Source organism: Phyllobates terribilis, unplaced genomic scaffold (assembly GCF_046119375.1).
Source record: "Phyllobates terribilis strain yellow unplaced genomic scaffold, ASM4611937v1 Scaffold_3__8_contigs__length_932513732, whole genome shotgun sequence".
In the NCBI taxonomy this organism is placed as follows: Eukaryota; Metazoa; Chordata; class Amphibia; order Anura; family Dendrobatidae; genus Phyllobates; species Phyllobates terribilis.
The window spans coordinates 276751742-276766827 of NW_027362763.1; the positions used below are offsets into that span (position 1 = coordinate 276751742).

The 15086-nt window shown below is 43.8% G+C and overlaps 1 protein-coding gene across 1 annotated transcript in view; it reads right to left on the bottom strand.

Annotated features, from left to right (window-relative positions):
- SI (sucrase-isomaltase) overlaps positions 1–15086 on the bottom strand; it is a 414470-nt gene that overhangs the window by 45877 nt on the left and 353507 nt on the right. The window contains exon 61 of the mRNA XM_073674817.1: positions 10628–10766. Within this exon, the coding sequence (XP_073530918.1) occupies positions 10628–10766 (139 nt within the window). The remainder of the gene's footprint in view (positions 1–10627; positions 10767–15086) is intronic.

The window sequence follows — 15086 nt, forward strand, 5'->3', positions numbered from 1 at the left end:
GGAGTTATGTTACGCTCTGCTGCACCCACAACACCAGCCTCAGCGGTCTGCCCTGTAGCGGCGGTTCACTCTGACCGCAATCCACGGGTGGCGTAGTCGGACATTTAAACATAAAAACCACATAAATAGTTCCGCCACTGGTTTGACCGCCCTGAGCCACGGAACCGGGTCGCCGCCACGAAGACTACAACCACCAGCATCCACCAAAAAGGGTCCGGCTCCGGGTGTCCCAAGGCCCAGGGGGTGCGTCAGAACATTTTCATCACCTTTCACAATCACCAATGGGACAAGGCAGTGATGTCCTCTGTCCCCTCTCTTATACATCCTAGTGACGGAGCACCTGCTCTCATCAATTCGCCATAACCCCAATATTAGGTGGATTGAGGTGGGAGGCACCGAGTACAAGTGCTCTCTATTTGCTGATGATGTCCTAGTATATATCACTCAATCACATATATCCATCCATGCTGTTATGGCTTAAATAGATCACTTTGTTACATGGTAAAATTTTAAAATCAATGCAGCGAAGTCTGAGGCCCTCGATGTCTCCCTCCCCAAATCCATATAGGATTCCATCCAGTCCAACTTTCCCTTTGCCTGGCCCTCACAGGGTATCAAATACTTAGGAATTCCTATTCATAGAGACCTCTCCCATCTATGTTATCTTAATTTTGGGCCCTTTATTGAACAACTCCATACAGACCACGGTTGGCAAGTTAGAACTGTAAGATTCACTACGTGAACCACTGGTGTTTTGTGGAAAAGCACATGTACACTGCGTTCCAAATTATTATGCAAAAAGTGTTTAGGAGTGATAAGGGAAGAATATGTTTGTTTGTCAGTTAAACTCATTGATGGTGATGTGTGTCAGGGCTCTTTATATCACTGTAAGCAATTGCAGACACCTGTGCTAATTAGTTTGGCAGGTGTGTCCAATGAAAGGCAAGACTACTTAAGAAGGCTCTCTCACATTATTAAGCAGCCTACATTTTCTGCCAAAATGGGAAAGAAAAAGGATGTGTCGGCTGCTGAGAAGCAACAAATTGTGGAGTGTTTAGGTCAAGGCATGACTACAATCAACATTGTGCGATGATCAGGATGAAGTGTCTTGGCAATCAAGAAGTATGTAGCTGATTCACAGTACACACGTGTGCGTGCTGATAAGGGCAAATTGAGGACTCTTTCCTACAGGCAATTACGTCAGGTTGAAAGAGCAGCGGCAAAAAAGCCTTGTCATAGCAGCAGACAAGTTTTTGAAGCTGCTTGTGCCTCCAACGTCCCCCGAACAACAAGATGCAGGGTCCTTCAGAGGTTTGCAGCTGTGCATGCGCCATCCTGTCGACCTCCTCTATCCACTTCACACAAGCAGAAACGGCTCCAGTGGGCCAAACATTACATGAAGACTGATTTCAAAACTGTTTTGTTCACGGATGAGTGCCGTGCAGCGCTCGATGGTCCAGATGGATGGAGTGGAGGATGGCTGGTTGATGGACACCCCACGCAAACACGGCTACAGCGCCAACAAGGAGGAGGTGGAGTAATGTTTTGGGCTGGAATCATGGGGAGAGAGATTGTCAGCCCCTTTAGGATCCCTGAAGGCGCTAAAGATGAACTCCATAATGTATGTGGATTTTCTCAAACAGCACTTCCTGCCATGGTTCAAGAAGAAGAACCGTGTATTTCACAGCAAGATCATTTTTCTGCATGATAATGCACCATCTCATGCTGCACATAAAACATCTGCATCTCTGGCTGATATGGGCATAAAAGGGGACAAACTTATGGTGTGACCCCCATGCTCCCCTGACCTCTACCCCATTCAGAACCTTTGGAGCATCATTAAAAGGAGTGTCTATGATGGCGGGAGGCAGTTCACATCTAAGCAACAGCTCTGGGAGGGTATTCTGTCCTCATGCAAAACAATTGAAGCAGAAACCATCCAAAACCTGACAAATTCAATGGACGAGAGAGTTCAGAATCTCCTTTCGAACAAGGGGTCCTATGTGAAAATGTAACATCACCTAGAATAAAGTTTTGAGTTGAAAACTGTTTGATTTCAGTTTCTAACAACCTGCTAATGCTTATAATTTCAAAAATGACCATTTTTTTGGTCTTTATTAAAATGAAAAGGTTGATCGAAAAGTTTGGGGGATCTAAGAGTGTGGCAACCCAGTAGTCATGATTACTTCGAATTCTGACAATATGAGGGTCATGCTGCAGGTAGTGCAGCAAGAAGGCTCTTATGTGCCTTGCACATCTCGGAGCCCCAAAATTATTTTCCGGGCTAGATGCAGCTAAAAATTATTTTTAATTTTAAATCTGGTGAAGCTTTAGTATAGATGGCCTAATAGGATCAGTGCTGCACACTGCTACAAAGCCCAAATTATTTTCCAGTCAAGATACAGATAAACATGATTAGTAATTTGAAAGCTTAAAACGGTTGGTAGGGTGATTTTAACCAATCATCAAGCTTTTACTCTCCCCAGGATGACACAGCGGTAGAAAAGTCGTTTCGGATCCATGATTTGTTCATCTTTATGAACGTGAGTCTGTCTACATTATCAGTGGAGAGCCGCGTGCGCTTATCTGTCAGCACACCACCAGCAGCACTGAACACACGTTCAGACAGAACGCTGGCTGCGGGGCATGACAAGATCTCCAAGGCGTAAGTGGCTAGCTCCGGCCATTTATCCAGATTGGAAGCCCAAAAAGAGCAAGGGTCCAGTGACACAGTCGTGGCTTCAATGTTTACTTGGAGATACTCCTGTACCATCGTCTCTAGGCGTTGACTATGTGTCAGACTTCTTGTCTCCTGTGGCCTTGCAAAGGATGGGCTAAAAAAGTGGTGAAATGATTCCGCAAAATTGATGTTACCAGCAGATACTGTGGTTCTGTTACGGTTTGAGTGCTGAACACTTGACGGTCCCACGGTTGGCAAGTTGGAACTGTGAGATTCACTACGTGCACCACTGGTATTTTGTGGAAAAGCACATGTAAGATTCTGCAACAGTCTCTGCTGATACTCCTGCATGCGTGAATCCCTTTCTATGGCAGGAATAATTTCTGCAAATTTACTTTTGTACCGGGGATCTAACAGTGCGGCAACCCAGTAGTCAGGATTATTTCTAATTCTCACAATTCGAGGGTCATGTTGCAGGTAGTGCAGCAAGAAGGCACTCATGTGTGTTGCGCATCCAGGAGCACCAAGTCCCTGTTGTGTTGGTGGCGAGGTAACAATCATGCTTCCTTCCTCTGTCCTCTCCCCCCAACCTCGCACAACAGAAATGTGATCAAGGTCTCCCTCATCTGATGAGTCTTCCATCAGTTCGTCCTCCACTTCTTCCTGGGCTCCTGCACCTTCCTCACTAGTTTGGCTGCTACCATGCGCCCTGGTAAAACCATCTCCCCCACCCTCACATGCCTGCCGCCTTGGTGCTGCCGACCGTCTGGACCTTGCAGATGTTAGCCCTTCCGCATACAACTCCTCCTCCTCTACTTCCTCCACCTCCTCTTGTGCCACCACCTGACTCCGAATTCTGTTTAACATGTGCTCCAGCATATAAATCACCGGAATAGTCATGCTGATAATGGCATCGTCAGCACTAAACATCTTCGTCGCCATTTCAAAACTGTGCAGAAGGGTGCATAGGTCCCTGATCTGAGACCACTCCTCCAGCGTGATTTGCCCCACCTCTGAATCTCGTTGGCCCAGGCTATACGTCAGAACGTATTGCACCAGGGCTTGTCGGTGCTGCCACAGTCGCTGCAACATGTGCAGAGTTGAATTCCACCGGGTAGGCACATCGCATTTTAGCCGGTGAAGTGGCAGGCCCAACGACTTCTGTAGAGATGTAAGTCGCTGAGCTGCGGGATGCGAACGGCGGAAGTGAGCACACAGCGACCGTGCCCTCTGCATAAGGCCATCTAGTCTGGGATAGTGGGCTAAAAATTGCTGGACAACCAGGTTGAACACGTGAGCCATACAAGGCACGTGTGTGACATTGCCCCGGCGAAGGGCCGCACCCAGGTTTGCAGCATTGTCGCACACGGCCTTCCCTGGTTTCAGGTCCAGTGGAGACAACCATTCATGAAATTGGTTCTCCAGAGCTGACCACAACTCCTCAGCTGTGTGACTCACATTTCCCAGACATTTCAATGTAAAAACCACCTGATGACGTTGAGCCCTACTGCCAGCATAGTAAGGAGGTGTGCAGGATCCCTTCTGCGCAGTTAGAAAGCTTGTGGCATGACCAGACAGGCTTTGGGTGCAGGTGGAAGACCGAGAGGAGGTTGAGGAGGCAGAAGCAGTGGAGGAACTTTGACATAAAGAGGATTGACGCACAACTCGTGGGGACGGCAAGACTTGGACAGCAGCCCCTTGTCCTGCTGTCACCATAGTTACCCAGTGCCCAGTCAGCGACATGTAACGCCCCTGTCCATGCCTACTCGTCCAAGTGTCTGTGGTGAAATGCACCCTGTCACACACAGAGTTTCTCAAAGAAGCGGTGATGTTATGTGCGACATGCTGGTGGAGCGCAGGCACACCTTCCTTTGAGAAGTAGTGCCGACTGGGCATCTGGTACTGGGGCACTGCGACGGACATAAGGTCTCGAAAATCCTCTGTGTCCACCAGGCGGAAAGGCAGCATTTCTGTAGCCAAGAGCTTGCAGATGGTGAAATTCAACCTCTTAGCTTTCTCATGGCTAGGAGGAAATGGTCTTTTACTTGTCCACATCTGAGGGACCGAGGGCTGGCTATTGTGCTTAGACGGGTTTGATAAGGGTGTCCCCGGCAAACTGCCGGTCTGTGAGGAAGATGCAGGCGGACATGTTAGGTTGCCTTGATCCAAAGGTGGTGCTATCGATGTCGGACAGCGCTCAACACCAGCTGGTGTTACCACCTCCAAAGAAAATGATGACCTGCCAATCACGCTGGCTGTTGCGGGTAAAGAGGTGGCAGGTCTGCGCCCCAAAACAGGTGTGACTGCTGTCCCCCCAGTCACAGAGGATGAAGAGGCCGCGGATGCACAAGATATGGCAGACGGTGGTTGGCCCGGCCGGCTAGGCCGCATTGTAGCACACTGAGCTTCCCACTGCAACTTATGCTTCATGTCCATGTGCCGGTTCATGCATGAAGTACTCAAACTATGTATTTTTTGGCTTCTACTTAGCTTTTGCTGACAAATGTTACAGATAACACGAGTTGGGTCATCTTTATCGATCTGAAAAAATGCCCAGGCTATGCAAGGCTTAGCACCCATGCGACCTGAAGAGCCACCACGACTTGTGGTGAGAGGCAGAGTTGTGTTTGAGGATGCAGTTGTTGACGTGCTTCCAGTACTACGTCTCTGTCCAGGATGGCGCAACCTGACCTCGTCGTCACTAGCATCTTCCTCCACCTCCTCTGCTGACCTCATCTCTTGGCTGACTGTGGGTTGACAGTAAGTGGGATCTCCGACCTCATCATCATCACCCTGTGCGTTATCACACCCGTCGTCCTCAGAGCCAACCTGTTCCTGCCCTGACAAAAAACTAAAGTTGTCGCTCCAATCAGGTATTTGAGTCTTATCATCGTCTTCCTCATTGTCTCCACCAACAGGAGTTACAGTTTGGGAATGAGGGTCTACATTATGGTCAGAACCTTCTGCGTCTGGTCCTGGATCTGACTCATAAAGGTTCTGGGCATCAGTGCAGATCATTTCCTCGTCTGGATTCACAGAAGCTCTGGAGTCGACCTCTGATTCCCAGGCTATAGTATGAGTAAACAGCTCTGCAGACTCAACCATCTGTTCTACCTCATACTCAGATGGGCAGCTGGAGATTTGGGAGCAGTGAGGAAGCAAGTGCGATTTGGGTGACACCTTTGAGGACTGGAGTATTTGTGATGTTGAAGTTGATGTGGAGGAGAGCCCACTTAAAGGAGCAATTGATATCCATTGAAGCACCTGCTGTTTTTGTGCCTCATCTGGAATTTGTAGCGATTGGCGTGGCCGTAAGAAAGGGATCTTATCACATTGTCCGCTAAAAGAAGTAGACATTTTAGTTTGGCTGGAAGATGGTCTTTCTTCTGCAGATGTTACTGTTGCTTTAATACCTACCCCACGGACACAACCTTTTTTCCCCTTCCCAACATGCCTATTCCCCTTTCCACCAGCAGCAGGCCTTTTTCCACTCATTTTGGTGGTTAACTAATTCACAACTCTGGAGTTGTTTGCACAAAAAAACAATGGATGGTAACCGAGCAGAGCTGAGTGGCCAAACTGTGGTATTAGGCCAAAATTATTGGCTGGGTTAGATGCAGAAAAAAATTATTTTGAATTTGCAACCTGATGGAGGTCAGTATAGATGGATTAATAGAACAAGACCCACACACAGCTAGAAGCCCAATATTTTTTCAGAGGTAGATGCAGGAAAAAAATATATTCAGTTTGCAACCTGATGGAGGTCAGTATAGATGGACTAATACAACAAGTCCCACACACAGCTAGAAGCCCAATATTTTTTCAGAGGTTGATGCAGAAAGAAATATATTCAGTTTGCAACCTGATGGAGGTCAGTATAGATGGACTAATACAACAAGTCCCACACACAGCTAGAAGCCCAAATATTTTTTCAGAGGTACTGTAGATGCAGATAAAAATTAGTTTTAATTTGCAACCTGATGGAGGTCAGTATAGATGGACTAATAGAGAAAGTCCGACACACTACTAGAAGGCCAAATATTTTTTCAGAGCTAGATGCAGAAAAAAATTATATTCAGTTTACAACCTGATGGAGGTCAGTATAGATGGACTAATAGAGAAAGTCCGACACACTACTAGAAGGCCAAATATTTTTTCAGAGCTAGATGCAGAAAAAAATTATATTCAGTTTACAACCTGATGGAGGTCAGTATAGATGGACTAATAGAATGATGCTATGCCCAAAAGATTTTACTTCACTAGGTGCAGTAAAAAAATTGGTATTCTATACACAGGTGGTATATCTTGCAACACAGATAGGCTACTCCACTGACTAACACACTCTGCAATAGGCCAAAAAGGATTAGCTTTGCTAGATTCAGCCAAATGCTGTGAAAAAAACTTGCACAGCACTGGCACAGACCTGCCTGGCAAAAACTGATAGGAACTGATGTAACCTAGTCCTGAAAAGGACTCCAATTACAATTAGTCTTTACTCCCACAACCTATCTATTTAAGAGCACAGACCTCCCTGATAAAAGTCGTAGGAAATGCTGTAACCTAGTCCTTAAAAGGACTGCAATCACAACCATTCCCTACTCCCAAGCTATCTGTAGATTTGTGCGAAAATTGGCTTGAAATTAACAAGGTATAGCGCACACAGCAACAGCGGTGCCGTCTAACACGCAGCTGCAGCAGTGAGAAAATGGTGGCGACGGGGAAAATGGCTTGGTCTTATAGGGCAAGGACATGTGACATACACTGCCAATGACACATGCCCTTGCTTGTGTGAAAAAAAGCACTTCGCTCCATGTGTGCGCTGCTGATAGGCTGACAGATTGCACCTCCCCACTGCAAATGCGGGAAAGAGAAAAAAAAATGGAGATCTTCATTGTTCCTGCAGAGATCCATCCCCTGCCCCTCCCCCCACCCCGCTGTACACTCAAACTGCGTATTAACATTAATTTTCATCATTACTGAGAAAAAATCCAGTTATGATTTTGGTGCACGAACAGTTATCGAACATAACCTCGAACAGCCGAATTTTTCTCAAATTGTTTGTGTTCGTCGAACGGCTCGAACACCGCCCAAAACAGCTCGAATTTGAGATTGGCGAACAGTTCGAGTAGAACAACGCTCATCTCTAGTTATAATAGGACTATCTGATTAAAAAAGGCTTAAAAGTGTTCCATTACTCTTAATGATACAATTAGGTTTGCATGCTTTGAAAGCAATTAAAGGGGCTATCCAGCCTCCTGAATTTGTTCAGAGCTTTACAATAAACTTGTTTAACCCTTTGCATACAATGATATAAATGTACATCATGGCATATGAATGGAGCAGGTGAAAAACGTGGCAGATGCGGGCTGCAATACATATATGGCAAATGCCCTGCTTAACTACCAAAATGACATTATCAGTCACTGACAGCGGCATAATCATAGTCTTCTAATAAAAGTTTGTAGAGAAAGAGTGATGACCCTGCTGTTCATAAAAGCTTGCACACTACAGGAAAGAGAGAATTAGACAATGACTCTGGAGTGTCACGGGTGTATCAAGTGTGACAAACAGTCGCTCTGGGTCCGCCTGTAGAAGGTCACTGCTCTTGGCATTGCAGAAGCCTTTTTGATCATCTCATCTCTGTAGTGTAGTGATATCCTTCATCCTTTTAGGACCCATCAGTAACCTCCACCTTCTGCTGCTAATTGAATCACCCTTGCTTGGTAGTTAAAAGCTCTCAGTGTCTCCAGAGAATCACCGGAGATAGTTCTATGTTCCTCTGTCCATGCCTGGAGTATTAGTAGTCGGCTAATTTCTTCTTGGACTTCCATTGGAGGACAGTGGGCATTATCTCTCTGGTGTCTTCTCAAGCTAAGTTTATCCTCCTTGTTTGTTCACCTTGCTGTATTTTTTTACTGTGCGGCCTGACTAGTGTTCATTCCGTCCCCTACCTACCTAGGGCCTAGCTCTTGGGACTTTCAGGGATTAGGTTTCCTGCTCGGCGATAGGTGCGGAACCTATATAGGATGTTAGGGTAGTCAGGGTGATATTAGATCTGCCTAGGGGTCTCCACTCCCCCTTTCCCTAGTTGTTGGGCTCCCTTCCACCTCTTCCCATTGTTCTACACTTGTTTCTTCCCTCACCTAGTGTGACATGAAGATGGAAAATGATTTTGCCATACAAACTGTCCTCCACTGGGAATCGCTGATCTGTTATAGCCCAGATATTGATTTCCACTGTTCAAGGTATGATAATCAACTAAATGTCATAGCTACAGGACATTATGGGGAGGTCCACATATCCTCACAAAAGCATTAGCCTGCTTCTCTGATACTTCAGCAGTGTGGGAAATGGTGTTGAGCAAGGTTTTTTTTTTTTTTGCAAATAGTGAATTGAATCTCAAATTGTTTGAAGTTGTGTGAAACATCAGATTTCAGGAAATTTGTCTAAAAGTCTATTCTCCATGGATTATTCTGCTGATCTTCAGTTACTGATCACGGAAAATGGCAATACAATCAAAAGAAAAGTTGTTTACAAATTTCTGATTTTTTTTCACCACTAAAATAATAAAAAAACTGCACAATTTTGTCATTGCTGTAATGGTTCTGACCTGGACAATTCCTGAAAAACAATGTCAAAATTGCATTTTTTTCACAATTTCACCACAATTTGATTTTTATTCTCATTTTCCAGTAAACTATGTTGTAAAATGAATGGTGTGATTCAAAAGTGCAACTCGACCCTCAAAAACCATGTCCTTATATTTCTATGTGGATGGAAAATAAAAATGAAAATGCAAAAATAGAAATTGGCTATGTTGTTAAGGGAGCTAAAACAATTTCCATTTTTGCGTATCTTATATTATGTACACAGTATACAAATCATCATTGTTAGTTTACATGTCATTAAGATATTGTTGATTTTTAGAACATTTCACTTACCTTGACTTTGATAAGGGTTTGGAATCCCACAAAATAAATTGACATGCAGAGTTTTTATATGTCTCAGTGCAAATTATATGCAGAAAAAGTTCCATCCAATGTGTATGAGTAGTAGAGCAGTAGAGAAGAGATGAGTGAATTGATTTGATGCAAATCAAATATGTCTCGAAATTTTAGGAATTTGATAAACCTGTCAAATTCAAACAATTTGCAATTTGCTTCTTGTGAATTGCCTAAAATGTCCATCACCATGCTACTTATTATGTTAGATTGCAACAGCCAGGTGCAACCATTAGGACCTTCCCATAATGACTTGAAGCTATTCCAACACATAATATAGCACAGCCAATACAGCAGTTTTTTTGTGGTGAATTTGGAAAATGTGAGGATGTTACAGGTCACAGCTTAGCCATAAAAATAAGGTAGGAAAACCATTAAATACTGAAGAAACTGTGCAGATAGTGTGGGTGACAGTGACAATGAAGAAGATCAGTGTGTGAGTAATAGGCTGTTGATTATCACCGGTTATTATCTGTTCACCCAAAGCCAAATGCATTAAGAAAATGTGACATTTTTAAGGCTTTCTTTGCATTACAAAGATTGAAAGGAGTTGTAAAGAAACCTAGGAGACCTCATACATTTCTTTTTAGGGAAAAGGGAGTCTTTCAATTCAAAGTGAAGCAATTCAATTTTTTTTCTTATTTTGGAGTAGCTGGCAAATTTTATTTCAAATTACACTCAATCTCTAACAACAACCTTAAATTCTATCAAAATTTTTGTACATTGTATGGAAATGACCATATACAACATTAATATGTATTATTCAGAAATATATTTGACTCTTTGACTCTTATTTTAGTAGCATAATTGTAGTAATGTATATTTCTATTTCCTAATTTGAAAAAATAGGTAGAGAGCTCTATAATAACAATTCACACTACTTGTGGCTGGTATTATTCTAAACAGCTTTGTTAGTAATAGTACATTTTACAATTATTTCACTTACTCATGAGTAGGCTTAGAATGGGACCATCCATACAGATTGTGAACATCGTAATGTCTCACTGGAGTGCCATCAGGGAGGAATTGTTGACTGTCCATACATATAGTCTTATGCTGCAATCCTTCACTTTTTGAATTCAGAGCTAAAAAGCAAATATTATATAGTGAATAGAGACACATTTTACATATCTGGCATGGAGTAAAAATCTTTAAACAAAATACTACAAGTTTCATGATAATAACAGATATTATAATACAATGAATGTTGAGACATAATAAGATTTTAATACTAGAGGTTCGGATCATCCCGATTTGGGTACACTTTGATGCTGGTGGTATGGCTTTCACTCTTTTTCTGATCAAATACAGTGTTTTCTAAGTACTCTATGTTATTTATATGTACTATTGCATTTTACTTACTTACAGCAGGGTAGGGTATGTGTACATTTTGTTTCTATCTTAGTTGTTGTTTAATGGCCAGTGTGAACATGCTCCTACATGTTGCATGTACACCAACTCATACTCCAGTTCATGTCTTTCGGTTTTGCTTTAATTTCTTGCACTCAGTGCACGCAAGGACATGGCATCTCTTTCTTTGAGCTGAGCATTACGTTTATGTAGCTTCTCATTGCTTGGTGTCCACAGTCAGGCCCCTTTCCTGCTTAGCCCTTATTCACATTGAAGTCACTTTGACACATGGTAAGGTTTTAATATCAGAGGTTAGAACCATCCTGATTTGGGCAAACCTTGGCGCAGTTGAGATGTTTACTAAGTACTAGGGATAAGCAGACCAGTGGAAGTTCGGGTTCGGCAGGTTCTGCCGAACTTGATTCCAAAGGTCGGTTCAGGTAACCAAGCTTGACCCCGGACCCAAACCCCATATAAGTCAATGGGGACCCGAACTTTGGTATTGTAAAATGGTAGTAGTAAAGTCTAGGGGGATGCAAAAGTAAGCAAGATAATTGTTCTGCAAACAAATGTGGATAGGAAAAGTACTAAAAATAACATAATATAAAAAATTAATAATTATCCTGAACCAGGAGGCGGAGGTCCAAGTGGAGGAGTGGAGCAGTGCTATGCATGTGTATTTTACTGTACTTGTTAATACATAAATGAATGAAAAAATGACAATAGGGCCCCCCATTTTTAATAAATAGCTAAGAGAAAGCAGACAGCTGTGAGCTTGTTTATGCTGGGAAGGGGCCAATAACCATGGACTTTTCAAGCCTATTAATATCAGCCCTCAGTTGTCTGCTTTGCTATTGCTGGTTATTAAAAAATGGGGAATCATAAAACAAATGTGGTGTCCCCCTTATTTTTAATAACCAGCTAAGACAAAAGAGACAGCTGGAGGCTGATATTAATAGGCTGGGAAGGGCCATCGATATTGGCCTCTTCCCAGCCTAATAGACCAGCCCTCAGCTGCCCCAGAAATTGTGCACCCTTTCGATACACCAATTCTGGCACTTAGTTCTGGCTCTTCCCGATTGCCTTTGTGGGTTGGCAATCGTGGTAATGGGAATGTGGGGTTGATATTAACAGCTGGCGCTGACATCAAACCCATGGGTTACTAATAGAGAAGCATCTGTCAGACCCTAACTAACCCTATAGTCAAAAGAAATAAACACACACACAAAAGTTCTTTATTTGAAAAAAATCACTCCCTGACTGTTTCCTTCTTTCACCCATTTATTAAAAAAATAATATTCCACACTAGTCCGCCATCACCACTCATGATTCTGGCTCTTGCACTGCCCTTGTGAGAACCGACGACTGTGAACAGAGGTAAACTTACTGACCTCACCTCAGTTCACAGCGGCCGGGTCTTGCTGAGTACACCGTGAGATCAGGCAGTGGCTGCTGCTCCAGTCTATGGAGCTTCATTCTCTGAATGGAGCTCCATAGACTGGATGAATAAGACAGGGATCGTTGTGTCACCTCCAATTGGATTACGGCGGACCGGTGTGGATTTTTTTTTTAGAAATGGGTGAAAGAGCAAAATTGTTATGGTGTTTTTTTTTCAAATAAACATTTTTTTTCTGTATATTTTTTTAAATAAAGATATTTTATTTCTGTGTGTTTTTTTCTCTTTTTACTTAGTGGGTTAATAATGGGGGTCTCCTATAGACATCTCTCCATTACTAACCCATGGGCTTGATGTCAGCGGACATTACACAGCTAATATCAACCCCACAATCCCATTACCCCGATTGACAATGCACCAGGGCAATTGGGAAGAGTTGAGGCTAAGCGCCATAATTGGTGCATCTAATGGATGCACAATTTCTGGGGTGGCTGAGGGCTAGCCTTATTAGGCTGGGAAGGGAACAATATCCATTAATATCAGCCCCCAGCTGTCTGCTTTGCCTTAGCTGGTTATTAAAAATAGGGAGGGACCCCGCATCATTTTTTTAGGGTCCACCCATTTTTAATAACCAGCAAAAGCAAAGCAGACAGCCGGGGGCTGATATTAATAAGCTGAGAAGGTCCAGGAAAATTGGCCCCTTCCCAGCATAATAAGACCAGCTTACAGCTGTCTTCTTTCCCCTGGCTGGTTATAAAAATAGGGGGGACAGCACGCAATTTTATTAAATTATTTATTTTCCAGGTCATGTGGTGCCATTACTTGGCATGGCTGGGATGGCGCCGGAAGTGACCACAGCCTTAAAGCTTGTTGATTGGCTGCACTTTATTAGGCTGCCGAACTCGAAAAGTAACACGGATGTATAGTCTGGGTTCACTAAGTACCCTATGTAATTTATATGCACTATTGCTTTTTACTTACAGCATAAGTATATGTTCATTATGTCTCTATCTAAGGTTTTATAATGAATATTTAGTATACTTTTCACTCTTGATATTAGCTACTTTAAAGATTCTGTCTGGTTACATAAAGGTGGTTCCTATCTCCAATCCAATTCAATAGCTCAGTATTCATATATATACACTGCTCAAAAAAATAAAGGGAACACTTAAACAACAGAATATAACTCCAAGTAGATCAAACTTCTGTGAAATCAAACTGTCCACTTAGGAAGCAACACTGATTGACAATCAATTTCACAAGTTATTGTGCAAATGGAATAGACAATAGATGAAAATTATTGGCAATTATCAAGACACACTCAATAAAGGAGTGGTTTTGTAGGTGGGGACCACAGACCACATCTCAGTAACAATGCTTTCTGGCTGATGTTTTGGTCACTTTTGATTGTTGGTTGTGCTTTCACACTCGTGGTAGCATGAGACAGACTCTACAACCCACAGAAGTTGCTCAGGTAGTGCAGCTCATCCGAGATGGCACAACGATGCGAGCTGTGGAAGAAGGTTTGCTGTGTCTGTCAGTGTAGTTTCCAGAGGCTGGAGGCGCTACCAGGAGACAGGCCAGTACACCAGGAGACGTGGAGGGGGCCATAGGAGGGAAACAACCCAGCAGCAGGACCGCTACCTCTGCCTTTGTGCATGGAGGAACAGGAGGTGAACTGCCAGAGCCCTGCTAAATGACCTCCAGCTGGCCACAAATGTGCATGTGTCTGCACAAATGGTTAGAAACTGACTCCATGAGGGTGGTATGAGGGCCCAACATCCACAGATGGGGGTTGTGCTCACAGCCCAACACCATGCAGGATGCTTGGCATTTGCCACAGAACACCAGGATTGGCAAAGTCGCCATTGGCGCCCTGTGCTCTCCACAGATGAAAGCAGGTTCACACTGAGCACATGTGACAGACATCCGGAGACGCCATGCATAGAAATCTGCTGCCTGCAACATCCTTCAGTATGACCGGTTTGGCAGTGGGTTAGTAATGGTGTGGGGTGGCATTTCTTTGGAGGGCCGGCACAGCCCTCCATGTGCTCGCCAGAGGTAGCCTGACTGCCATTAGGTACCGAGATGAGATTTTCAGACACCTTGTGAGACCATATGCTGGTGCGGTTGGCCCTGGGTTCCCCCTATTGTCGGACAATGCCAGACCTCATGTGGCTGGATTGTGTCAGATGAAGGCATTGAAGCTATGGACTGGCCCGCTCGTTCCCCAGACCTGAATCTGATTGAGGACATCTAGGACATCATGTCTCGCTCCATCCACAGACTGTGCAGGAGTTGGCGGATGCTTTAGTCCAGGTCTGGGAGGAGATCCCACTGGAGACCATCCGCAACCTCATCAGAAGCATGCCCAGGCATTGTAGGGAGGTTATACAGACACGTGGAGGCCACACAAAATACTGAGCCTGATTTTGACTTGTTTTAAGGACATTGCATCAAATTTGGATCAACCTGTAGTATGTTTTTCCACTTTAATTTGGGGGTGACTCCAAATCCAGGCCTCCATTGGTTAATAAATTTGATTTCCATTGATGATTTTTGTGTGATTTTGTTGTCAGCACATTGAACTTTGTACAGAACAAAGTATTCAATGAGAATATTTCATTCATTCAGATCTAGGATGTGTTATTTGAGTGTT